At 57.2% G+C, this 24201-nt stretch overlaps 4 protein-coding genes across 4 annotated transcripts in view; 3 read left to right on the forward strand and 1 right to left on the reverse strand.

Moving 5' to 3' along the window:
• The first annotated feature begins 346 nt into the window (after positions 1–346).
• TMEM203 (transmembrane protein 203) lies at positions 347–1898 on the forward strand. Its single transcript, XM_003794809.3, has one exon. It carries the CDS (start codon positions 587–589, stop codon positions 995–997), a length of 411 nt encoding a protein of 136 aa, XP_003794857.1. The 5' UTR covers positions 347–586; the 3' UTR covers positions 998–1898.
• Positions 1899–4345: 2447 nt separating this feature from the next.
• On the forward strand, positions 4346–11848 carry TPRN (taperin). Its single transcript, XM_003794807.3, has 4 exons — positions 4346–6103; positions 10794–11031; positions 11113–11219; positions 11320–11848. Exons 1-4 carry the CDS (start codon positions 4346–4348, stop codon positions 11380–11382), a joined length of 2166 nt encoding a protein of 721 aa, XP_003794855.1. The 3' UTR covers positions 11383–11848.
• A 1192-nt stretch (positions 11849–13040) lies between these two features.
• Positions 13041–14636, reverse strand: SSNA1 (SS nuclear autoantigen 1). The gene is made up of 3 exons (XM_003794808.3): positions 14467–14636; positions 14072–14271; positions 13041–13599 (listed from the first exon to the last, which is right to left on the reverse strand). Exons 1-3 carry the CDS (start codon positions 14630–14632, stop codon positions 13492–13494), a joined length of 474 nt encoding a protein of 157 aa, XP_003794856.1. The 5' UTR covers positions 14633–14636; the 3' UTR covers positions 13041–13491.
• Positions 14637–14642: 6 nt separating this feature from the next.
• ANAPC2 (anaphase promoting complex subunit 2) overlaps positions 14643–24201 on the forward strand; it is a 13016-nt gene continuing 3457 nt past the window's right edge. Inside the window, exons 1-10 of the mRNA XM_003794806.3 lie at positions 14643–14831; positions 15100–15722; positions 16748–16880; positions 18330–18504; positions 18919–19038; positions 19489–19606; positions 20131–20312; positions 20759–20900; positions 21111–21186; positions 21284–21487. Of these exons, the coding sequence (XP_003794854.1) occupies positions 14715–14831; positions 15100–15722; positions 16748–16880; positions 18330–18504; positions 18919–19038; positions 19489–19606; positions 20131–20312; positions 20759–20900; positions 21111–21186; positions 21284–21487 (1890 nt within the window). The 5' untranslated portion in view covers positions 14643–14714. The remainder of the gene's footprint in view (positions 14832–15099; positions 15723–16747; positions 16881–18329; positions 18505–18918; positions 19039–19488; positions 19607–20130; positions 20313–20758; positions 20901–21110; positions 21187–21283; positions 21488–24201) is intronic.

Below are 24201 nucleotides of genomic sequence, written 5' to 3' on the forward strand. Positions count from 1 at the left end.
AAAAAAAAAAAAAAAGAAAACGAGGGCTTTTGAGTTGAAGACCCTGAGGGGCAGGCGCGATAGGCCTCCTCGCATCTGTCTCCCCTCCGAGGCCCTCACCACCGGGTAGGAGTCCAGGGCCTGCACCCGGCAGGTGAGGCGCCGGCGCCGGGCCTCGCGACCCAGCCTCTCCGACACATCCTGAGCAGTGCCTGTCTGGCTGCCAAAGAGCACCAGAAGCTGCGGAATCGGCATCGAAGAGTGCCCTGCGGATCGCTGCACCTACACTGAGAACCCGGAAGACAGCGCCCGTGGGCCCAGTGGTAGGGACGTTCCACTTCCGCCGGCGACCGGAAGTGACGCTCCTAGGATGCGCCCGGCGGGGCATGGCGTCCGAGTTCGGGGTCCAGAGGCGTTCGGCCTGTGTTGACTTTTCGGGCCTGGGCCGGGCCACTCGCCACTCGCCGAGGGCCGGGGCGGACGGGGCCATTAGCCACCTCTCGCTTACAGCAGCGGCGGCAGATTCTGACGAGGCCCGCGGGGAAAGAAGGCTTGGTTCTGCGGGAGGCTCGCTTGGTTGTGCTCTGGCCCGCGCTCAACCGGCGCGATGCTCTTCTCGCTCCGGGAGCTGGTGCAGTGGCTGGGCTTCGCCACCTTCGAGATATTCGTGCACCTGTTGGCCCTGTTGGTGTTCTCCGTGCTGCTTGCACTGCGTGTGGACGGCCTGGTCCCGGGCCTCTCCTGGTGGAACGTGTTCGTGCCCTTCTTCGCAGCTGACGGGCTCAGCACCTATTTCACCACGATCGTATCCGTGCGCCTCTTCCAGGATGGAGAGAAGCGGCTGGCGGTGCTCCGCCTCTTCTGGGTCCTTACGGTCCTTAGCCTCAAGTTCGTCTTCGAGATGCTGTTGTGCCAGAAGCTGGTGGAGCAGACTCGGGAACTCTGGTTCGGCCTGATCACGTCTCCAGTCTTCATTCTCCTGCAGCTGCTCATGATCCGCGCCTGTCGGGTCAATTAGCCTTTCCGAAGTGCGAGAGGGGGAACGTTGGATAGCTATAGGGCTGGACCTCTAACTGAGGCCCTATACTTGCGCTACATCAGAGGAGAGTTCTTGGTGTGAAGGCAACGCCTGCTTGCTCCCAGCTGGGCACCCCGTTTCCTCTACAGCAATCATGTCTGAAATTGTTTACTCAATATGGCTAAAAAGAACAGCCTTAATCTTCAAAATATATTTCTTGTTATTTCATATTTTGAATAGGTAATCGTAAATTGAGATCCCTAGAAGGGACCCAGGGCAGACATTTCTGAACTCCTCTGATGTTTGGAAACTGAATATGAGTAAAATGCCCTGATGGGCTCTTGGTATTTTCCCTGGATCCTGGAAAAGTACTCTAGTACAAAGGCTGCAAATCTGAACTCAAGGATTTCCTCCAGTAGCAGGGCTGACTTAAGAGCTCACTGTTCCATCTGTTCAGATCAGATTTCATTAGTTATCTTTGTTAGATAGATCTAAAAAGTGTAAATGAGTCTGCATCTCCTCCTCTGTGCTATGGTAGAGAATGGTCCTTCATTACAGCCTAGTGTGAGTCAGAAAAATGTTGAATAAGAACGTGATTTTAGGGCCCTATCTGGTTATCTGTCATCTAAGAAAAGAATTCTGCTATCCAGGTGCTGTTTGGCTTCCTATCCAAGCAAAGACTGCAGTTATTCACCACCTTGTGGCTGGCACTATTCGCACACCTGACACAGATTTTAGGTTTCCCTAAGGTATTTTACGTTCATAGCATTGACATCCACAAATGAGAAGCTTGTGAGTTTCCCAGCTTTGTTGGCCTGAGGTCTTTGGTTTGATGCTGGTCAGGTGCCAAATGAGAACATTTGCTGGGATGGAAGTAAAATAAGAGACTGTTTTCCTGAAATGAACAGTGGTCACCTTTGTTTTTCGAGGGTTAATGAGTATGAACACACAGATTCTCCTCACTATATGGTGTACTGGTTGCAGCCTTGAGATTGTAGATGGACTGCAAAGTATGCCCCTGCCCCCATGTAAAGACAACAGTCTGGGCCCATGTTGAAGACCTGTAGAATAGTTTGTGTGACACCAGAGACCTTGTCTTGCAATCGTGTGGTCTTTGTGGGTCTCCTTGGGGTCAGGGATGAGCAGAGATCAGCAAATGCCTGATTTTTTATGGCTCATAAGCGGAGGATCGTTTTTACATTTTTAAATGGTTAAAAACAAGAATGATGACAGAGTAACTATGACTCAGAACACAAGGATTTTCAATCTCAGCACTCTTAGCCTTTTGGGCTAGATCACTCTTTATTGTGGGTATGGTAGGAAGGGGAACTGCCTGAGGATATAGGATGTTTAGCAGTACCCCTGGCTTCTACTCACCAGATGCCAGTAGTACCCTTCACTTATGACAACCAAAAGTTTATCTAGATGTTGCCACATCCCTTGGGGCACAAACTTGTCCCTAACAAGAATGAATGGGCTAAAATATTTACTGTCTGGCCCTTTACAGAACAGGTTTGCTGACTTCTGTTCTACTGAAGCACCTTGGTTAATGGTGTGAAGTTTGTGACCCCTTTGCCTGGGATGGATGCTTAATCATATAAACCATTGAGATACTCAAATTGTGGATGGCTTGTCTGGTTTGTCCCACAGCTGCAAAAACATCTCCTACCCAGGACTAGCATTAACTCTTGTCAAAGATACAAGCTGAATGCTGGGAATGAGTTTCCTTGTAATGCTATTTTTAGATTTAATGTTTTGTGTGTTCTCTGGTTTTATTTGGTAGTTTGCAATTGGGCAGTCCCATTGGTGTACAAATGATCATCCTCTGGGAAGGTGATTTGAGGGGGAACCTGAGGGGAGGAGGTGCTTTGCTTTTCCAACTCTGAAATGCAAAGTTTCTTTTCTCCAGCTTAATAGAATGTTGAAGAGAGCAAGGCAGAGTTAAGGTAGTGGCTGCCACAGACCTCCATGGTACCTACAAACTAAGAAGGGTACCATGCCATCCTGGCCAAAACCTGCTCAGAGTTTTTGCAGCGACCCAGGTGCCTGTTTCTAGAGCCCTGTTTCTGAAAGGTAAGGGGTATCAGGGACAATGTCATTACTAAGCAGGCTGCTGACTGCATAGTTGATAAAAATACAGTGATGTTGGTAGGCACCTGTGGCTCAAAAGGTGGCCCCATATGCTGGAGGTGGTGGGTTCAGACCCAGCCCCAGCCAAAAAATAATACAGTGGTGTCTGTGTCAGTGCACCCCAATTTCCCCTTCTCACCATGGTATTGAGCATTCTCCCTACTGTCTCCCTACTGTAGGGGACACTGTAGCTCCTTCAGGGAGGATACCTTGGGATTCTTCAAGACTTGTCAGCTGGAAGGCTGTACCCTCAGGGTCAGTGGCTTCTCCTACCCAGTCTTGAAATGGGGTGCAAGGAGTTCAACAAATCAAAGAGGAGCATCCATGACGTTGCAATAGAGTGGAAGATGGATCACATGGCCTGGCCATCTGGGATCTTCCCTCACCCTGGCTTTTGTAGCTCTTCATTGAAGGCCCCTTCTGTGCTCCCTTGTAGATTTGGACGATGCTTAGTGGGGCCACGGAAGGCAAGATGTAAGGTAAAGTTCTCACAGAGCAACAGAATCTGGTTTGCGGGCCTATAGAAACTAGGGGTTCCTGAGAAACTGATTCTTTAGGGCTGGGTGGGGCTCCAGAATTGGCGTTTCTCTCGCCTGAGGTCGGAAGACCCCAGGTGGGAGCAGGGCCTGGGCTGGGAGGCCAGTATGTGTAGCCTGTGCGCTGTCCACGGGAGGAGGGACAGCCACTTCCTGGACTACGCTCTTAGCAGAGGGAACAGGTAGGCTGGGTGCTGGCATGAAGAGGAAGTCCCAAATCTGGCCAAGGTCACTGGGGTGTAGAGCCCACTGGTAGAGTTCAGTCCGCCGGCCTGTACCGGTCCGGCCTTCCAGCTCCCGCTCCGCCCCGCCTCCAGCTCGGACCGGAGCGCAGCGGCCGAGAGCTCAAAGGCGGAAGTGGGGGCTACCAATGGGCGGCTAAAGACGCCGGGGCGTGTCTGCGGGGCCTTCCCCAATGGGGGCTGGGTCTGGTGCGGCGTTGTCCAACGAGGCTCTCTAGGAGGCGGGTCGAAGCGAGCCAGTTTAAAGGACCCGCCCACCGGCTTTGCCATAGGTGGGGCGGCATGCACGGGGCGGGTCCGAGGCGCCTCGCCCAATGGGCGGTAGTTCTCGGGGGGCGTGGCTGCGGCGCGAAGGCCAGCGGCCAGCCGCGCGCCTCAGTGCAGGCGCTGCTGGTTCGTGGCCTCCCGCCCAGTGCGCCGTCTGCGGCGGCGTCCGCAGCATGGCTGGTCTGGGGCGGCCAGGCCCGGGGCCGCGCACCGCGCTGCCGGCCTGGAAGCGCGAGGTTCTAGAGCGCAAGCGAGCCAAGCTGGCTGCGTTGGGCGGCGGCGCGGATCCGGGCGGCGGAGCGGCGGAGCCCGCGGGCGCGGCGGAGCGGTGCGTGCTGGCCGACAGCCTGGGTCCGCTGCGCGAGAACCCCTTCATGCGGCTCGAGTCTGAGCGGCGGCGCAGCGCTGCGGGGGCGCGGCCGCTGCTAGAGCACTACCGCCACGTGCCGGGCGTGCGCACCATCCGAGCAGACAACATCCTCATCATCGAGGCGGCTGTGCCGCCCACCGCTCCTCCCGCTGGAACCGCCCGCATCCGCGCCTCCGAAGTGCTGGTGTACGAAGCACCGCCGCCGCCCGGCCGCGTCAGCCGCCTGCTCGAGAAGTTCGACCTGCCGGCCGTGCCGCGCCTCCGCGGGAGTCCTGAACGTCCGCGTCCCCCGCTGCCGCCCCGGCCGCCGCCCACTGACCCGCCCGCGCTTGTCGGGCCGCGCGTGGGCGAACGCGCTGCCCATTTCGAGCCGGTGCGCCGCGGCGGCGGGACCAGCTCCGGGGCCTGGCGCAGCGAGTTCCTACAGAAGACCGGCAGCAACTCCTTCACCGTTCATCCCCGTGGCCTGCAGCGCGGCGCGGGCGTCCGCAAGCTCTCCAATGGGCCCGCGGCCCCCGGTCCCCGGGTCAGTCCTGCCAATGGTCTCGCGGGCTCCCCGCCTGGGCCGGACGAATGGAAGCCAAAGGTGGAGTCGGGGGAGCCCTCCCATGCGCCCCCCAGCCCCAGGACCCCGAGTGCCACTCCAGCCGCGCCCCCTACAATCCCTGAGCTCAGCCCTGCCAGTGCCACTCCTAGCCAGCGCCAGTGGGTCTCTGCGGCCACCAGCGCCAATGACTCCTTCGAGATACGGCCAGCTCCCAAGCCAGACATAGAGACTATCCCCTTGGGGGACCTCCAGGCGCGTGCCCTGGCCAGCCTCCGAGTGAACTCTCGAAACTCCTTCCTGTTCATCCCCAAGCGCAAAGCCTGTGGGGCCCCTTTTCCTGAAGGGAGGCAGTCTGAGGAGCTGCCAAAGGGAGAGGTGGGCTGGGATTCCAGAGATAGGGAGCTGGGGCCTGGAGGGGATGGTGGACCTGCCCTCCAGAAGAGCCCCTTGGTTGAGAAGCAAGCTTGTCCCAGGCCAGCCACTGCCCTCATTGACAGGGCCGATAGGTGGCAGAGGCCATCCTCTCCACCCCCATTCCTGCCGGTTGCTGTGGAAGCTGAGCCTGCTGAGAGCTTCAGGGTTCCTGGTTTGGCCAAGAATGACCGGGAGCATGGTAGGCCAGGGCTGCCTGTCACTCTCATTGATGAGGTGGACTCAGAGGAGGAAGCCCCTGAAGAAGCCAAACTGCCCTGCTCTGGGGTTGGTGTGCCTCTCCAGTACTGCCCGCACCCTGCCAGGCCTGGGCACTTGTTAGAACTCCAGCACCGAAGTATCAACACCTTCATGGTGGTGCCCAAGAGGAAGCCAGGGGCCTTGCAGGAGCAGTGTTTTGGACAGGCCAACAGGGACCCCCCGCCACAGGAGGAAGAGGAGGCTAGTTGCCTGGGGCCCCAAGCTGCCATGGGGTCCACACTGAAGAAACGCTACCCCACTGTGCATGAAATCGAGGTGATTGGTGGCTACCTGGCCCTGCAGAAGTCCTGTCTTACCAAGGCTGGCTCTTCAAGAAAGAAGGTCAGTGGGGGCAGGGAGGCCGAGAGTGACCATCACAGGGCTGTGGGTACAGTATGTGTGCCATCCCAGGATGCCTGGCCTGGGCAGGGAGGAACTTACATATGAACTAGAGAAATGGGGCTGAGAGGCCATGCCAGGTCTAGGACTTCAGTGGAGCCCTAATGACCTAGGGACCAGAGTACAGCTAGCCTGCCATGTACCTTGCTTGTAGGGCTGGCAGGGAGGGCCAGTCCAGTTGGAGCTGTGCTCTTTGTGGCCAGGAGCCCAGGAGGGAAAAGCAGACTGGTAGAGGCAGAGCTTCCAGCAGGCCGTAGGGACAGCCTGGCGTGGTCTGGAGCCCTGGCTTGTGCACGCAGCAAGTATCAGGATGCCAATGGGAAGGGACAGCAGGTCGGTACTGTGGGGTGGCTGGATCTCCACTTCACAATCAGCTTGGGGCACAGCCCATGACCTGCTTGGAGGGGGGCTCTCAGCTCCCCAGAAATCGGTTGGTTCAGATCTTGCCGGGATGGTTGATGAGCACCTAGGGCATGGTGCTGTGAAACGCACTGGGGGGAAGGCTAAGGCAGAGACCAGCGTGGTGAGCCTCACTCTCTGGCCAGCTGTGGCCAGTGGCCTGGAACGTTCCTCAAATGGTTCCTGGTCATTCCAACACTTGCTTGTGCCCTGGGGCAAATTCCAAGGTCAGCCCCACACAACTCCATCAACTGGGACTGAGCATAGCCTTCCTTGGGTACTAGACGCACCTGGAGGGCACTGCCCCAGAGCCTAGCTGGCCCTAGGCTCAGCCTGAGGCTGCCTCTCCTCAGCCTTAGTTTCCTTGGGGTAGTGGCTGGTAGTTGTACCTCGAGGCGCCCTCTGACTGGATGTGGCTCCTCTTCCCTTTGCTTCCTACCTTGGGTGGCTTTGATATTGTGCCTCCTCCCTGTCCCATCCTCCCCTTGGTGAGGGCTTCAGTGCTTCCTTCTGCCAGCTTCGACTGCCAGATCAGGAGGTACTTCCAGTGGGGAACGCTGGTGCTGGGCCCAGCATGCTGCTCCCTCTTGGTGCCCTCTGTGTGTCTGAGCCTTTGGAAGTGAGGTCAGTCTAGTGGCCTCCCCTCTAGCCTGCTTCTCCCTGTCCTGCTTCTGGACCCCTGACCCTGGCTGCTTCATGAAGTGGGTGCTTCCTGTACTTGCCCGGGGCAGCACAAGTGTAACAGCAGTATTATGGGGCTTATGAGGTGGGAATGGGCTCTGGCTCCTGTTTCTAGAACCCCTGCATTTATCCCATGCAGCCTGGCTCTTCCTGGGTAGCACTTGAGGCTTAGGATTGCTGCTTGGAGCCATCTTGGCCAGGGACAGAGCTATGGAGGTCACTTGTGGCTGAGTTGGGGTGAGAAGGGAGGGAGGGCTGAGACTGGGAAGTCAGCCCTGGATTGGCGGTGGGGAGAGGCTCAGGCTGGCCTGGACCTAGTCTCTGTGCCAGCCTGAGGAGATTGGGGGTCCAGATGGATGATGCCTGGCCTAGCCAAGTGGCCTGGGCAGGACTGGCAGAGTAGCATGACTTGCTTGCTGTGACTTCCTGTCTGGGCACGAACTAGCTTCCCTGCCCAGGGATTGCCTATTGGGAGAGGACTGAGGTGTGGGGCTGCCCAGCTTTTCCAAACAGCCTGCTGGCCTTGGGCACAGTGGGCTGGGGAGTGAGTGCCCACAGTTGGGTGAAACACATGCTCCTCCAGCTCTTGGCCTCACCCCGCTTAGACCCTTCAGCCTGCCTTTGGTTAGGGTCACCTTATTGTTTCCCCCAGGAAATGTGAGTGTCTGCTTTACCCCTCTGCCCCTTGGCAGGCTGCCTCCAGGGCAGACATGGGAGGTGCTAGGACTTTTCCTGGAGTATGGTGAGGGCAGCTTTTCTGGGGGGCTGTCTGGGCAGTAAGCAGTGTGTATGTGGTGGGGGAGTCTGCCCCCAGGGCAGACATGGGAAGTGCTAGGACTTTTCCTGGGATACGGTGATGGGCAGCTTTTCCGTGGAGCTGTCTGGGTGGTAAGCAGTGGTAGGGAAGTCTGCCCTGCCCAGGGTATCAAGCCCTTGCCCAGCATGGGAGGTATTGGGGCTGCCTCCCTGCCTGCCAGGCATGGATCCAAACTTTAGTTCTCTGCTGGCAAAATCTGAGTGCCCATTTCTCCCTTTAGGTCCAGGCTTGGGGCTGAATGCTGTGGTACTGTGGCTGTGCCCCCAGGCTGTTTTCCTGGTGGCTAGGGGTGTCTCTTCACTCCTTTCACCAGCCTCCCTCTTCCAAGCGGCCTGGCTCCTGCCTGTCTGACTGCCCCTTCCCTCCCCTTTGGCCTCTTCCCCCCCCCACCCCCCTCTTGCCTCAGCAAGTCTGTGTCCCCAGGGCTCTGTCCTCCACACTCAGGGCCATCCACCCTCACCTGCAGTGAAGTCTTTACCCCCGCTTCTGCAGCCTGGGCTTGCCCACAGCCTTGCTGTGACCTTCAACCCAGAGGGTGCTGAGGGTGCCGCAGGCCATCTTCTTTTCCTAGTGACACCACCTCTTCCCTGCCAGAGTCAAGCACCAAGCCCAGCTGGTGCTCTCCCTTCCTCTTTCCCCCTGTGCTGGTGGATAGCAGGGCGATAGAAGCAGTTGTGCCTCTGGGTGTTGGTGGCTGAGTCTCCTCTCACCAGCTTTTCTTTTCTGGTTCCTCCACCAGCTCTTCCTGCAGGTGCCTGTCTAAGTGGTCTTTCTGGATTCAGAGACCCCAGGAGCAGGCCTAGACCCTATTCCACTCAATGATTCCTTCATTGACTCTCCACTGTCAGAGGCTCTTCCCTGGATGGGGGCCACCTTTGACTTAGAGAGCACCTAGCATCAAGAGGCAAATGCAGATGCCCATGGGCATCCTTGGTCTGGGGTCTTGTCACCTTGGGAACTTGGGCTGGGCTGTGTGGGATGGTTCTGTTGCCTCTGAGCCAAGGCTTCAAGGGGCACAGGAGGCAGGCAGGTGTGTGCTGGAGCAGTGAGGGGTGGGGCCGGCTGATCTCACACCTGCGTCTCGGCAAGCTGGGCCTGGTTCCCAGCTCTGAGTCTAAGGTGGACGCCCTTTGGTAACTGAAGCTGGGTGTGCACGGGCATGGTGGGTTGAGGGAGAACAAAAGGGCCCTGTGAAAGCTGGGAGGTTCTGCCTGGAGGCTCAGCTGAGCCAGGACCCATCTGCCTGCTGTGCACGGTGAGACGGGCAAAGTCCTTTCGAGGCAATGAGCAGGTACATTCAGGGCCAGCCCTTGCCACACCCTCCCTCCTGGCCTGTGTGCCTGGAGGCTGCCCCCCACTCTGCAACATGAGTCATCGGGTATCCTGTGACCCACTGACCTGCACCCATAGGGGAAGGGGGTTGGGGAGCCAGGACTCAGGGAGAAGAGGGCCATGAGTCCCACATAACACAACCCAGCCAAGGAGACATGGGAGGCAGGACGTGACCAGAGCCTTGGGTGCTAGCTAGGGGCAGATACAGGCTGCCCATGCACTCACTCCATCTGGTCAGGCTGTGCCAGGCTCCGTGCCTTTGTGCCCAGCCCCCTTGGCCTCCCTGCTAGGAGCTGGTCATGTGCACTAATGAGGGCACTAATCCGGCCGAGCCTGGCAGCCAGCCCTTCCTGTGTTCTCAGTGGTGGGGGATGGGCCTGGAGGATTCTGGGTCATCAGGGATGACGTCATGCATCTAGGGTGCTGGAGCTGGGGCTGGGGCAGGGGGTCCTAGCCTGCCAGCTACAGCCTGCCTTGGGCCCTATTGGGGTGTCTGTCCCAGACACTTGGTCTGGGAGGGCTGGCAGTGGGTGGGTGCTTTGGGAGCCACTCCACCATCCTGGTCTCTGCCCTGACAGGCCTCTTGTGGGATGACAGCTGGAGGGCTGGGTGGGCCTGTCTGTGGGGCAGGGTGGGTTGAAGGGTAGGAGCAGACTTCTCAGTGCTTGTTTTCTTGACTGGGGGGTTCTCCTTCCTTCCCCAGTTTGCTTATCTCCCTCACTGCTCAGCCGTGCTGCGATGAGGAAGCTGGGAGCTCTGCCCCAGAGAGCAGTCCCTCCACTGGCCATGGAGGCGGGTATTTGTGGTGGAAGGGGCTTAGGGTATACTTGGTTGTGTGCATAGGTGTGGCCGTTGGGAGGAGGAGCAGGATAGCAGGAGCGTGTGCTCTCCTTCCTGGACACAGGCTCCCAGGGCACCCAGTGTGGAGTTGTCTGCTGCCTTGTGTCACTTCAGCTGCCTCTGCTGTCCCTGGCCTGCCGAAGCTACCTCTCTGGGGGCCCAGCTCCTGCCGCTGGCTTCTTCCAGGGGAGGAGGAGGAACTTGAGCTGGCTGCTGGTGTCCTGTGCCCAGGAAGAGTTTAATATTTCGAGCTCTGGTGGGGCTGCTCCTGTCTGCTGCTAATATTCATTACGGACCTGCTGGGCCCAGGCCGAGCACAGCTGAGTGGCCTGGTAGGGGTTTGGCTCTTGGACGCTCAGCCCCCTGCCCAGTGCAGCCTGGCCTGGGCAGTCCCTGACTGCTGGTGCCCTCAGTCCTTCTGCTCTCACCTGATGCAGCCTCTGAAGGGCTCTGGTGTGTTGTTACCCATAGGATCTGAATCACCCAAGCAGCCTCACCTCAGGCCCATAGGCCACTAAGATCAGGTGGGCTGTGGGGCTCTATTGATGTGTCCCTCACTTCCAGATGAAGATCTCCTTCAATGACAAAAGTCTGCAGACCACATTTGAGTACCCTTCTGAGAGCTCCCTAGTGCAGGAGGAGGAGGAGGAAGTGGGGGATGAGGAAGATGATGAAGAGGAGGACAATGAGGAGGAGGAGGTATCCAGTTCAGAGGAGAAGCCCTTTGCACTCTTCCTGCCTCGTGCCACGTTTGTGAGCAGTGTGGGGCCTGAGAGCCCTCGGCTGTTGGAGGGCAGCGCAGGTGAGTGCCCACCTGTGGGTGAGCAGCTGGGAGGTTGGGGCCCAGGCCTCATGTCCATGTGTCTGCTCTTGCCGCCTGCAGGCCTATCCAGCTACACCCCAAAACACTCTGTGGGTTATGGCAAGTGGCAGGAGCAGACCCCAGAGCAGGCCCTGAGTGAGGTGGAGCCCCCACCCAAGGAGCCCATGGTGAGTGGGGTGAGTGGGAGGGTGAGTGCCCCTGGCTGGTGACCAGTGGGGGTTAACTGACACCAATGAGCCCTTGTGGCTACATTTTGTCCTCCCTCAGCTCACACCCGCCAGTCAGAAGGACCTTGCAGACTTTCGCAGTGAGCCTGCCCTCCATTTCTGACCAGGACAGCCAAGGCTGAGCTCAGTGGGGACTCCCAGGAGCCAGGCCATACTGAGGAGCTCCTGACTCTACACCCTACCCCTGCCTGGTGCTGTCCCACCCTCTCCTGGGTCCTCACAACCGTGCTGGCCCTGGAAGCATCCAGGGTTTCTCCTGTTTTTAGGGTTGAGTCTGTCTAGGTCTCCCTCCCTGGCCCTGGTTTGGAGGCTCCAAGAAGAGCAGAGGTAGGGGAGGGCAAGGGTCCCGCAGGGGAGTGACCTGTCTGTGACCAGGTGGGGGCGTGAGCGTGATTCTTCGTCAGGTTGTTCTCTGTCCTGCCTGCCAAGCCTGCCTCCCAGTGGCTGTGGGGTGTGTCTGGGGTGAAGGCCTGTCCCAGCTGCCTGGTCCAGGCAGGACCCTAAGCTCCACCTCAGCTGCCCCTTTTGTGCCTCTGAGGACAGACTCAATAAACAGCACTGACAAAGCCGCCTCTGTCTCCCTGCTTGGGCCGTAGCCCGGGAGGAGCGGGTAAGACTGCAGGGATGGGGCCACTCAAAATGTGGTAGGGATTCAATCTCTTGTGATCCCAATGGTCTAAGTTCTAATCTCCCTTCGTAGCTTATTACCCAGCCTCCCAGCCTCTTGGAGCTGGCATAGGAGGTGGTGAGATATCAGCATTACATTCTATCTAGGACCTAGACCCCAAGTGGTTGAGTGTTGTTACTGTGGGAACTGTAGTGGTTTCCCTGAGGGGCCCAGAGCCTAGGAGGGGCCTGAAGGGAGGGCAGCAGAGGAGTCTGGAGTGGGCAGAATACCCAGTGTTCATGTCTCCTTTTTGGTGTGGAAGGCCCCCTCCAGGAGTTTGCAGCAAGGCCGTGACAGGGCAGAAGAGCTGGGGCAACTTATGACCCACAGGCAGAAGTCTCAGGCATTAAATGCAAGTGTCTGTGTCCCTCCTGGAAAGTCAGACCCAACAGCCAAGATTCTGGCTGGCCAGAGTGTTTTGGTGTGTCCCTGGAGGGGAACCAGCCAGCTTTCTCTAGACTCTTTGGATCAACATACATTTCCCAAACCAACCCAGACACCAGGCAGCTGGGCCTTGGTGGCTGCAGCTGCAAGGATGGTACAGGGTCTGAAGACTCCAGGGTGCATGTAAGGATGGAAGTCAGCATGGCCTGGTGTGTGGCCAGGGAAAGCACGCCAGGCCCTGGCAGCAGCAGCGGTGCCATGAGGCTGAGCACAACTTGGGATTGAGGACTGGATGTGGGGCTGAATCCAGCCAGTGCTTGCTGAGAGGGACCTGAGCCAGAGAGGCTGGCACACATACTTGGGAGTCACCAGCTGTCTCTCTGGGCCAGGTTCTTTATCAGACACCAGGATTTGGTAGAGAGCAGGATCCATGAGCAGAGCAGCTTGCAAGACTGCAGTGTGCTATGTTGGAGTTGGGGGAACACCAGCAGCCCTGCTAGAGAAAGTGAAGTGCTGGGGCTGACCTGAGCAGAGTGGGTACCCTCACTGTGCATCCCCAAGGCTGGTGGGGCTGTCACAGGGAAAGCCACTCCAGACCCTTCTCTTCCTCTAAGGAAGAGCCACAGCAGCTGTTCAGAGTTGTTTTCTGGGGGTATCCACCAACCATTCACACAACACAGGCACACAGAGGCAGCAGGCCAGCACAGGTCTTTACAAAGACAATCTTTATTGACAAGTCACAGGGGTGAGAGGGGTGAGCCCTAAAGTTTAGGTTCTGGGGTGAGAGGGTCCCTCCCTCTCCCCCAAATGCTTGACCTGGGCTCCTGTTTGCTGAGTGAGGGGACTCCTATGGTGCTAAGCCCACAGCTTCCCTGGCAGCAGCTGGGCTGACACCTTAGAGAAGCCCCTTGCAAAGCTGAACCACAGCCTGCCATCTCCATAGCTGTGTGCATATGGAGCCTGGGCCCTTACCCTGGGTGGGCTGTGCCCAGGGCTTATCTTGTTATCTGACACCAGTAGAGGCTGGCAGCTGCCCCTCTCAGCACCTGAAATGGCCAGAGGAGGCAGCTGCTGCTATGAAGAACTAAGACCCTTTAAAGACAGACTTGTTGGGGGCTGAGTTAAGGTAAGCACAGCTAACAGGCCCCATCCATGCCCTGGTCAACTCTCCTTGCCGCCGCTGCTCTTCTGGTCTGAAGCTGTAGCCTTAGTTAGGTTCCCAGCCTCCCTCTTCAGAACACTAAGCAGAGTCTGTGAGCTCTCCAGGATCTGGGGGCAGAGAATCAAGGTTGTCACTTTCCCTCCTGTTGTGAAGGTCCCACAGCCCCATCCTATCCTTCAGACTTGGGTGCCTGGACCTGGTTGTTGGTGCTGTAGCCAACAGACCCTCCCCAGGGGAGGCAAGAGGAAACCTGAGGGGACTGGCAGTTGGGTGGCAGAGCACATTTTTCCTTCCCGTATCTAACCCAAAGCCCCTCCCCACCCTGCAAAGCCAGGCTGGGTTGACTGTGCCCAACACTCTTCAGAGCTCAGAGCTGAAAAAAAAAAATCACATGGTTGAGGTGTACAGGACACAGGATAGGCCAGGACCCACACGCAGCCCTACTATCCTCGATCCTTCGGGGGCCTAGCCATGATGCCCCAGCCGGAGAGAGCAGCAAGACACAGATTGCCCAGAGCTGCAAGCCTCACGTGTTGGCCTGGCTTGCAGGCTGGTGGGACGAGCGGCCCAGAGCCTCACCTTGAGGTAGGCAGCCTCCGTCTCTGCGATGGTCCGGTCGAACTCGTTGCGAGAGGCGATCTTGCGGGCGAGGTTCTCGTTGACGCGGGCCAGCTTCTCTGTCAGCTGCCTCACCTCATTCTGCAGCCTCTGCTTCTCGTCCTCCTCCTGCTGGATCTGGCGGCACAGCTCCTCCCGCTTCTGGCACAGCTCCTCAATGCCTGGGGGCGGGGACGGCTCCGGTGAGGGCCTGGCCCGGCGGGCGTGAGAACCGTAGACCGCTGCCCCCTCCGGGTTCAACCACACGACGCTCAGAATGCGGCAGCTGCGATGGCGCCGCGGCGACCCAGACCAGCGCACGGACAGAACCGGGCCCCCAGCCTCCCCGACCCCCCTGGCCAGGCCGCGCCGCTCACACTTGACCAGCTCGTTGTTGTAGTTCTGCAACGCCGCGCCCTGCTGGGTCATATTCGCCGCCGTCGCAGACTCAGCTATCCAACCGCCGCAGCCGCAGCGGAACCCGCGCCTGCGCACAGCCTCCCCACTGCGCCTGAGCCGGAGCGTCATCGCCGCACGACTCATGAGCGTCATGGCGGCGCGCCGCACTTCGGCTGCGTCATAACCGCGCACCGAGCCAAGAGGAGCTAGGAGCTGGAGAGAGCAGATGGCGGAGGTGACTACGGCGGCGGAGGTGGACGCCCACTCCCGGCCTGGACAGGATATGCTGGTAGCCTGGAATATCGTGAGCACCGGCCTTGTCCCACCGGCTGCGCTGGGGCTGGTGAGGCCCGGGAAGAGAGCGGTGGGCCCGTGCGGGGTTTGGGGGGCCCTGCATGCTTTTATGGCGTCCATCCTCGAGTTCATATTCTCCATCCGTTGTCCCCTCTGCCCTGCTTCCTTCCTCCACCATTCCATTTCGTTCGGTTCCCCTGACAGCCATTTCCTAGCTTCGGCCCAACATCCGTGTGCCGCGGTCGACGGGCAGCGGAGTTTCTGCGAATCCCCGTACCTCTATACTGTATTCCTCTCTTACGGTTTTTGCACTCCAGGCGTCTTCCCGGACCAGTGGTGCGGTCCCGCCAAAGGAGGAGGAGCTCCGGGCGGCGGTGGAGGTGCTGAGAAGCCATGGTCTGCACTCAGTTCTGGAGGAGTGGTTTGTGGAGGTGCTGCAGAACGACCTGCAAGCCAACATCTCTCCCGAGTTCTGGAATGCCATCGCCCAACGCGAAAATTTTGCCGACGAGCCCCAGTGCCTTCTGCTCCTCCTTGATGCTTTTGGTCTGCTGGAGAGCCGCCTGGATCCCTACCTGCGTAGCCTAGAGCTTTTGGAGAAATGGACTCGCCTGGGCCTGTTGATGGGCACTGGCGCTCAAGGGCTTCGAGAAAAGGTCCACACCATGTTGCGTGGAATCCTTTTCTTTTCTACCCCCAGAACCTTCCAAGAGATGATTCAGCGCCTCTATGGGCGTTTCTTGAGAGTCTACATGCAGAGTAAGAGGAAGGGGGAAGGGGGCACGGACCCGGAACTGGAGGGGGAATTGGACAGCCGATATGCCCGCCGTCGGTACTACCGGCTCCTGCAGAGCCCACAGTGTGCAGGATGTGGCAGTGACAAGCAGCAGTGCTGGTGCCGCCAGGCGCTGGAGCAGTTCCACCAGCTCAGCCAGGTCCTGTGAGTACTGTGCTCCTACTCCTAGTTTCCTCCTCTCCCCTGGGTCTAGCTGGCCTGTGAATAGAGCTGGGAGCAGGTTGTGGGGTCTCTACCACGGAGGGTCTCAGTGGTCCCTGTGCAATATATTCTGGTAACGATGTCTCCTGTCATTTGTACCTAGTTCTGGGTTTCATGCTTGGCCCAGGCTAAGGCCCAGATTTGGAGGGGGGCAGCTTGTGTCTGCAGCAGTAGGTTTTTTGCTGTTTCTAAACTTACTGGGCTCTGCAGAGTTCTTCTGTGCCTTTTGTAGACTTTGCAGGGAGGAGTGATGTTCATCGGCATGGGAATTCTCTACCATGTAATTAAGAGCAGTGGACGTGGTGTTTTCTTTTTATTCAGAATCTGACAAATCAGGCAAGCAGATTTTCTTTCTAGTCTTTGTAGAGGAAAGGGTTGTTTGTTGTTAGAGCCAGGACCTGTCATGGTCTTTTAGTGACTGTCACATTCTGTGTGACTATTTGTGGTGATTTTGTCATATTGAACAAAGTGGCAGCAATGCAGCTGTTTGGGAGAGAGTCTCAAGTGGACTGAGGGAATGATAATGTTGCTGGTAGGGGTCAGCAAGGGCCTGAAGGGCTTCTGCTGGGTTCACCTGGGTGAAAGTTGCACAGAAGCCTTCTTTTTTCTTGTCACTTCTTAAGTCCGTTTGCCGCTGTTGGCCAGAGTCTGCACGGAAAGGCACAAACAGTACAGCTGGGATAGCAGTCTATTTACTGTTTCAGAGCCGTTCCTAGGAAATGAAGCTTGGGGCCCGGTAGCCATACTTGCTACCACTGACCATGTGGGGAGACAGTGTCCCTGTCTGGGCAGGGAGGTAAAAGCCTTACAGTGCTCTGTTTGCTAAGTCCTTGGTATGGTTGCCCTTGAGTGTGTGGACAGATGTCTGTACCCTGTACTCTCTAGGCAGGGCTGACAGGGGTGTGAGGCCATCTGGTCCAGGAGCTGGTGTGTGCTGTGAATCTTTCATCAGCAGGGCTTTCCTCTAGACACAGGCTCAGTCTGCTGGAACGGGTCAGTGCCGAGGCTGTGACCACTACTCTGCACCAGGTGACCAGGGAGAGGATGGAGGACCGCTGTCGGGGCGAGTATGAACGTTCCTTTTTGCGTGAGTTCCACAAGGTAAGGACCCTCTGTTGGTCTGTGCTCCCTTGGACTGGGGAATAGGTTTCTGGCAAACCTGACACTTTGGTTATAGAATCATGCAGAGCACAGAGGCCTGGGTGGACCAGGACTGGGTGGTGGCTAGAGTTGTCTCAGTGCTGGGCAGAGGCTGGAATTTCTGGGCCCTGGTGCCAATGAGGATGCTTCTGGGACATGCTCTGCACAGAATCCCATGGCTGGAAGCAGTGCAAGGGCTGCGCTCCCAAGGGGACATCCAGGCAGGCCTGGTGAGTCCAGGCCCACACAGGGTTAATGAACGTGTCCTCTTTTCTTCTTTGCTGCTCTGCCTGAATGTGGGCTTTCCTGGCCTTTTGTGGACTGACCTACCACGACACCACAGTGTGGGTGAGACATCCCATGCCATTAGGGTGTGGTCTGTGGGTCCTCTCTGGACTCTCAGATTTGTGGGAGAGCTTGGCCTATCCCCACGGGGCTTTCTGCCTGGCTCCCACTTCTCACCCGTCCTCCCTGCTGCTTCCAGATGGCCACCTCCTGAGGATGCAAAGGGAGTATGTTCAAATGGGTGTCCCTCAGGGGTGGCCTGGAGTCTGTACTAGTCCTTGGAGGTTAGCTATGCCCTGCCTTCAGCTGAAGGGATTTCCAGGGCCCAGCCTCAAGCACAGGTAACTGTGCCATGGTTCAACTGTCAAGTAGAAAAGGTGAATGGGGTGGCGCCGTGGCTCTGTGAGTAGGGTGCCCGCCCCATATACCGAGGGTGGTGGGTTCAAACCCGGCCCCGGCCAAACTGCAACAAAAAAATAGCCGGGTGTTGTGGCGGGCGCCTGTAGTCCCAGCTACTCAAGAGGCTGAGGCAAGAGAATTGCCTAAGCCCAGGAGTTGGAGATTGCTATGAGCTGTGACTCCATGTGGCACTCTACCAAGGATGACAAAGTGAGACTCTGTCTCTAAAAAAAAAGAAAAGGTGAATGGTCTGGGTGATCTGGTAGTTTGTCAACTGGCTTGTGGGGGTTTACATGCATCCTGTGGATCTGCATACACCTAGTGACATCTTTGTCACATGCTGCATTGTCTGCACAGAGGCAGAGGGTGGCTACTCACAACTCAAGTCCCAAGGATGGATTTATCCACTTGAGCAGGGCAAGCATGCCACCAAGCACAGCACACAGGCACATGCGTCTGTCAGGGTCTCACGCTAGCATCCTTGTTTCCAGAGACAAATGATAACTGATACATGTGAGAGGGTTTGGAAGGCATGGAGGTCCCATGTGCCCCTTTGGGGCTATAGTTCTGCTATGCTTCTAGCCTCAAGGCACAAGTGGTCTTTGGGGCTCCCTGGGGCCCGGCCAACAGGGTGGGTGACTGCACAGCTGTGCAGCTCTTCCCAGCCTCTGGGTCAGGTGGGCCCCCCCCACTCCGTACCTCCACACACCAGTACTCTCCTGACAGTGGATCGAGAGGGTGGTCGGCTGGCTTGGCAAGGTATTCCTGCAGGACGGCCCGGCCAGGCCTGCATCCCCTGAAGCTGGCAACACCCTACGCCGTTGGCGCTGCCATGTGCAGAGGTTCTTCTACCGCATCTACGCCAGCCTGCGCATCGAGGAGCTCTTCAGCATCATCCGAGGTCAGGCTACCCATCTCCACTCTCAGGCCCACCTATCTGCCAAGGAGCCTCCTCACAGGCTTTGCTGTTTGCTCCATGTTCACATCTCAGCTCCCTATCTTAAGCTTGCCCAAGAGGGGAACTGGGCAGGACCCCTCCTGATCATAGGTTTTCCTGGACCGGTGTCAGGGAGGCAAGAGTGGCAGGTGCTTCTCTGGCTCCTGCTTGAGGCTGGGCCCTGGAAGTCCCTCTGTTTGCCCTGTGGAGCTGTCTCATATGTTAGCACATGAAGTATCACAGGTGCTAGTGCCTGCTAGGTGATCTCATTTCCACAGGGCTGGCAGGTCTGTGTATCATCTCACATACCTGGGACACTGCACCAGCCTGCCTGTGCACACACATGTGCATCCCTGAATGATGTCCCTCTGCTCACAGACTTCCCAGACTCCCGGCCAGCCATAGAGGACCTTAAGTACTGCCTGGAGAGGACTGACCAGAGGCAGCAGCTCCTTGTGTCCCTCAAGGCCGCCCTGGAGACTCGACTTCTCCATCCAGGTGCCTACAGGCTACTGGCACCCAACCCTTCCAGTCTCAGGGCATAGACACTCACCAGGATGCTCAGGTCCAGGGCCCTGGGACCTGGTTCATCAGCTCTGCATCTATAGACCTTAAGAAGTAGTTTTCTGAGGTCCTAGGGGAGCTAGGGTAGTCATTGGCTTTTTTTGAAGGAAGTGAGGACCCAACTGATTTGGCCTGTGGGGGATGGTATGTGGTACTCTTGAGAATAGATTGCTTGGTGGAAAAGGGCCTGATTTTTAGAAAGTTTTAGAGAAAGCATTTGTGAGCTGAGGGAGGTGGTGAGGGGGCTGGGGGTGACTGGGGAATAAGACTGCAGAGGTACCCTGCAGAGTCCTGGCCAGCCCAGCTGTCTGCCCTCTCAGGTGTTAGCATGAGGGTGCTGTCGGCCAAGGCAGTGGATGACCGCCAGCCTCTCCCTGGCTATAGGTGTCAACACATGTGACATCATCACCCTCTACATTTCTGCCATCAAGGCCCTGCGTGTGCTGGATCCCTCCATGGTCATTCTGGAAGTGGCCTGTGAGCCCATCCGCCGCTATCTGAGGTGAAGGCTGTGGGTGGCCTGGGAAGCCATTGGGACTCTGGGCTTCTCATCCTGCTGATCTCCTCTGGCCCTAGTGGCTAGGCCAAGAGGACTGTTTCAGTTGGGACCTTTTCATCTTGCCAGTGTTAAGCACCTGTCCTCATTACCATAGCATGGCCCCACTGCCAGGGACCTGGCTCAGCCCATCCTTGTCCCCTTTAATCCCCCCCTTCTACACAGAGGGAGGCTCTTCTGAATGGCACCTCAGGCAGACCAAGGGAGAAGAATGGGCTCTGCCAGCATGAAGGACAGAGACTTCTTGGCCTCTTCGGTGGGGAATATGTTTAAACGGGTACCTGGGCACCTGGAGGACAGTGGTCCTAGGACCTAAGTAGCAAGGGCTCATTTGCTGCTTCTTGGCCATCTGGCCTGGTCTTTATCACATGGCAAATAATCACTGGCTGGGGAGGGGACAGTAGTGCTGGACTGGCTAGGGTGGGCTGCGGGAGATACGGTGAGGGCCACAGCGGTGTTCATACTGACAGGACACGGGAGGACACAGTGCGGCAGATTGTGGCTGGGCTGACAGGAGACTCGGATGGGACGGGGGACCTGGCTGTTGAGCTGTCTAAGACCGACCCGACAAGCCTAGAGACTGGCCAAGATAGTGAGGATGACACGGGCGAGCCTGAGGACTGGGTGCCTGACCCTGTGGACGCTGATCCAGGTCAGCTCTCCTGGGCGCTGGCTTTCAGGGACTCTGATCTCCAGCGTGTTATCATTTGTGCTGCTGTCAGAAGCAGCAGTACCTCAGGGCTTGAAGGGTCTGAGGTCAGAGCTCTGCTCAGTACCCAGGTGGCTTGGATGGGTATGTGGTCAACTTTGTAGACTTGCACTGACTGGTCATTCCATCTGTGGGAGGGAGCCCTGCCTGCCATGCCCCATTGTGAATAGTGGGTGTTCCTGGCCCCTGCTGTAGCTGGTGGAGAAGCAAGACTGTGAGGTCTTTGAGACTGTGGGTGCCTGCCCAGGCCCAGCCCCTAAGTAAGACCCAAGGACCTGTGGTTCCCCAAGCCTGGGTGGGGGGCCCCAGAGGTCCTTGTGAGATGGGAGCCGGGGGTATGGTTGCCCCCAGCCTGAGGTGCCAGCTGAGCCCATATCCGTTGTGTGCAGGGAGGTCAGGCTGCAGGCGGCGCTCCTCTGACATCATCAGCCTGCTGGTCAGCATCTATGGCAGCAAGGACCTCTTCATCAATGAGTACCGCTCACTGCTGGCCGACCGGCTCTTGCACCAGTTCAGCTTCAGCCCGGAGCGGTGAGGCCTTCTTGGTGCCTGCCAGCCTGTGAGGCACAGTGGTCTGCTGTCTACACTGTGTATAGAGGGAGGCACTGCCTTGGCCTAGCTGAGTACTGTTGGCCTCCCTTCCTGGCCTGAGACTGTCTTGGTGCCAGGGTGGACTTTGGTGCTTGCTGTCAGGGCTGAAATCGCCCGCCATGACCCTGTGCCTGGACACTTGTCTTCCAGGGAGATCCGCAATGTGGAGCTGCTGAAGCTGCGCTTCGGGGAAGCCCCCATGCATTTCTGTGAGGTCATGCTGAAGGTAAGTGCCCAGGTCCCACCCCGGATCCCTCCCATGGGCACCTGCTGGGATATCCTCCTCCTCAGTGGCCCAGCCATCAGAACCCATTCCCCCTCAGGATATGGCGGACTCCCGCCGAATCAATGCCAACATCCGTGAGGAGGATGAGAAGCGGCCTGTGGAGGAGCAGCCGCCATTTGGAGTCTATGCTGTCATCCTTTCCAGTGAGTTCTGGCCTCCCTTCAAGGATGAGAAGCTGGAGGTTCCCGAGGACATCAGGGCCGCCCTGGAGACTTACTGCAAGAAGTATGAGAAGCTAAAGGTAGGCTGCAACCTTGTGGTCAGCAGAGCCCTGGCACCTGGCCTGGCCCGGCCCATCTCTCAGCCATTCTCCAGAGCATGTGTGCGAGTGAGCAGGTGGGCTGTGCTCGGCTTCACTATCTTAGACCTCTCATCTGGCTCCATGGCTAGAGTAAGCCCTCTGAGCTACCTCTTCTCTTCTACTATCAGCCCTCCTGCCTCTTGGAACTGAGGGATTTGGGTGCTTTACAGCAGTCCACATGAGCGTCTGGGAGCCTGTCAGGGTCCGCAGTGCTTCTCTGCCTGGGTATCACTCTGCACTCCCAGATCCATTTCTCTTGCCCCAGGTGTCAGTGGTACTGGAGGCCCAGGACTGTGTCAGTGTGGGAGCTGGTAGGGGGTAGGAGGGCATGTTGGGCCGAGGAGAGCTCTGGTCTGGAGGTCTCTGGTTTTGGGGACAATGGGGTGATGGGATTGGCTATATTTAGCATATGTCTCTGGCAGTCCCAGGGGCAGGAGACCAGGAGGGTGATGTAAAGGGCCAAGATGGTGGCCAGGGCCAAGTGCATAGGTCCTTCTGAGTTCATGGGCAGCTGGAGATGAGTCAAGGCACCTTCCTGGGTTCTGGGCAGTTGGAGAAGCCAGTTCTTGACCTGTAGGGTGGCTAGTAAGGCCTCAAGTGTGGCCTGGAGAGTGCTCAGACCCTGACGGAACCAGGCAGCCTGTGAAATGAGCAGATGTGTAACGATGATTCTGGGATACAGGAGCATCTGGGCTGCAGGCTGTGGCCCAGGAGAACATGGCAAAGCCCCATGGGGTGATGGGCCAGCAGCAGGGCCTGAGAAAGAAGCTTCACATGGAGCAGCTGGGAGGTGGCAAGGCAGCTGGAGGGGCAGCAACTTCTCCAGGTTAGCTGTGGGGAGGCGTTGGGTCTAGACATGGTTTCTTTTCTCTCTAGTGAATGAAAGGGTCTTGCCAAGTTAGTAGGCTGAGCAGCCTTGTTCCCATTGTGGTGAACAGTGCAGGACAAGAGCATGCATCCTTCCTCAGACATGGGAAGGGCCCCAGGGAGAGTACGTGTGGGGTAGGGAGACTAAGCAGGGCTTTTACTGGGGCTGTGCTGGTGGCCATGGTCAGGAGGGCCAGATGCTGCCTTCTGAAGCCAGCTGAGTAGCTCTTAGGTGCTTGGTGGGAAGGTGGGCTATTGGCCATCCCCTGCACTTCTTTATCTGGGCCATGCTGTGCTGTTATGTCTCGCTGGAGCTTTCAAGTACCATACCCTGCCACCTCCTGGTTGAGGACATCTGTGTGGCCAGGCCCCTGTGTTTGGTGCCCTCTCCCCACCCCTGTCAGCTGCCTTGTTGGTATGAAGCTCCTGCTCTCCAGCATGCCTGCCTGGCGGGGTCCTACTGGCCTTCTTCCAGGGTTGCGTTGGGGATGCCAGGAATGGCTCAGCCACATCTTGTTCCTCAGGACTCATGCTAGGACAGCCATACTCCAGTGCCTTTTTTTTTTTTTTTTTTTAAACTCTAGCTGGACTCTGGAGTGGCCTAGGAGGGCCCTGGGGCTGTACTGAGAAGTCAGGTGTGTGGCCACGGTGCCTCAGCCTTCCCCCAGCAGAGCTCCTGGCCTAAGGCCTTTGCCGACATGTGTTGCCAGCCACACAGTCCAGAGGGTATACATCTTGCCATTTGTCCCTGTGATTATCCTCAAGTCTGTCTTGCCACAGGCTGTCAGGTGGCACTTGTAGAGGTCATGGCCTTGGAGTAGGAGCTGGGACCAAGGCAAGCTATGGACTGTGCCTTTACTTCCCCTAAAGAGTCACAGGGGTCCTGGAAGACAGAGTAGCTGTGTCCATGTCTTGGGGATGCTATACCAGAGGACCATAGCCCAAGGGACTTTGAAAGGACAAAAATTCATTGTCTCACAGAGGTAAGAAGTCCAAAATCCAAGTGTCAGCAGGGTCTTGCAAAAGCTTTTGTGGAGTGTCCTTCCTCGCCTATTCCTGTTCCTGGTGGCCCCATGAGGTCCTGGGCTAGTGCAGCGGCCCAGCATCCTTCTGTCTCTGTTCATATGGCGTTGGCATTCTCCCCTATGTCTGTGCTCAGATTTTCCTCTTACGAGGATGCCAGTCATTGAATTAAGGGGTCACTCTGTTTTATTACGGCCTCATCTTTAGTAATTATTTCTTCAATGACTGTATTTCCAAATAAGACCACATTCAGAGGGACTAGGTAGTAGGAGTTTAACACATCTTGGGGTGAGTGTCATAATTTAACCCATAACAATCTTCCCTGCAGCCCCAAATTTATATCCTCCTCACATGCAAAATACATTCATCCCATGCCAACATGCCCAAAGTGTTTTTTTTTTTTTTTTTTTGGTAGAGACAGAGTCTCTCACTTTATCACCCTCAGTAGAGTGCCTTGGCGTCACACAGCTCACAGCAACTTCAAACTCCTGGGCTTAGGTGATTCTCTTCCCTCAGCCTCCGGAGTAGCTGGGACTACAGGTGCCCACCACAATGCCCGGCTATTTTTTTGTTGCAGTTTGGCTGGGACTAGGTCTGAATCCACCACTCTCAGTATATGGGGCCAGTGCCCTACCCCCAGAGCCACAGGTGCCACCTCCAAACATCTTAATTATTTCATCATGAACTCTTTTTTTTTTTTTTTGGAGACAGAGCCTCAAGCTATCCCCCTGGGTAGAGTGCTGTGGCATCACAGCTCACAACAA

The sequence above is a fragment of the Otolemur garnettii genome, unplaced genomic scaffold (assembly GCF_000181295.1).
Source record: "Otolemur garnettii isolate 467f Iridium unplaced genomic scaffold, OtoGar3 scaffold00087, whole genome shotgun sequence".
Taxonomy (NCBI): domain Eukaryota; kingdom Metazoa; phylum Chordata; class Mammalia; order Primates; family Galagidae; genus Otolemur; species Otolemur garnettii.

Coding starts and splice junctions, on each gene's coding strand:
- TMEM203 (XM_003794809.3), top strand. CDS start 587: ATGCTCTTCTCGCTCCGGGAGCTGGTGCAGTGGCTGGGCTTCGCCACC.
- TPRN (XM_003794807.3), top strand. CDS start 4,346: ATGGCTGGTCTGGGGCGGCCAGGCCCGGGGCCGCGCACCGCGCTGCCG. Junction 6,104..10,793: donor CTGGCTCTTCAAGAAAGAAG/GTCAGTGGGGGC, acceptor CCTCACTTCCAG/ATGAAGATCTCCTTCAATGA. Junction 11,220..11,319: donor CCCCACCCAAGGAGCCCATG/GTGAGTGGGGTG, acceptor GTCCTCCCTCAG/CTCACACCCGCCAGTCAGAA.
- SSNA1 (XM_003794808.3), bottom strand. CDS start 14,632: ATGAGTCGTGCGGCGATGACGCTCCGGCTCAGGCGCAGTGGGGAGGCT. Junction 14,272..14,466: donor CAACAACGAGCTGGTCAAGT/GTGAGCGGCGCG, acceptor CCCCGCCCCCAG/GCATTGAGGAGCTGTGCCAG. Junction 13,600..14,071: donor CGGAGGCTGCCTACCTCAAG/GTGAGGCTCTGG, acceptor CTCTGCCCCCAG/ATCCTGGAGAGCTCACAGAC.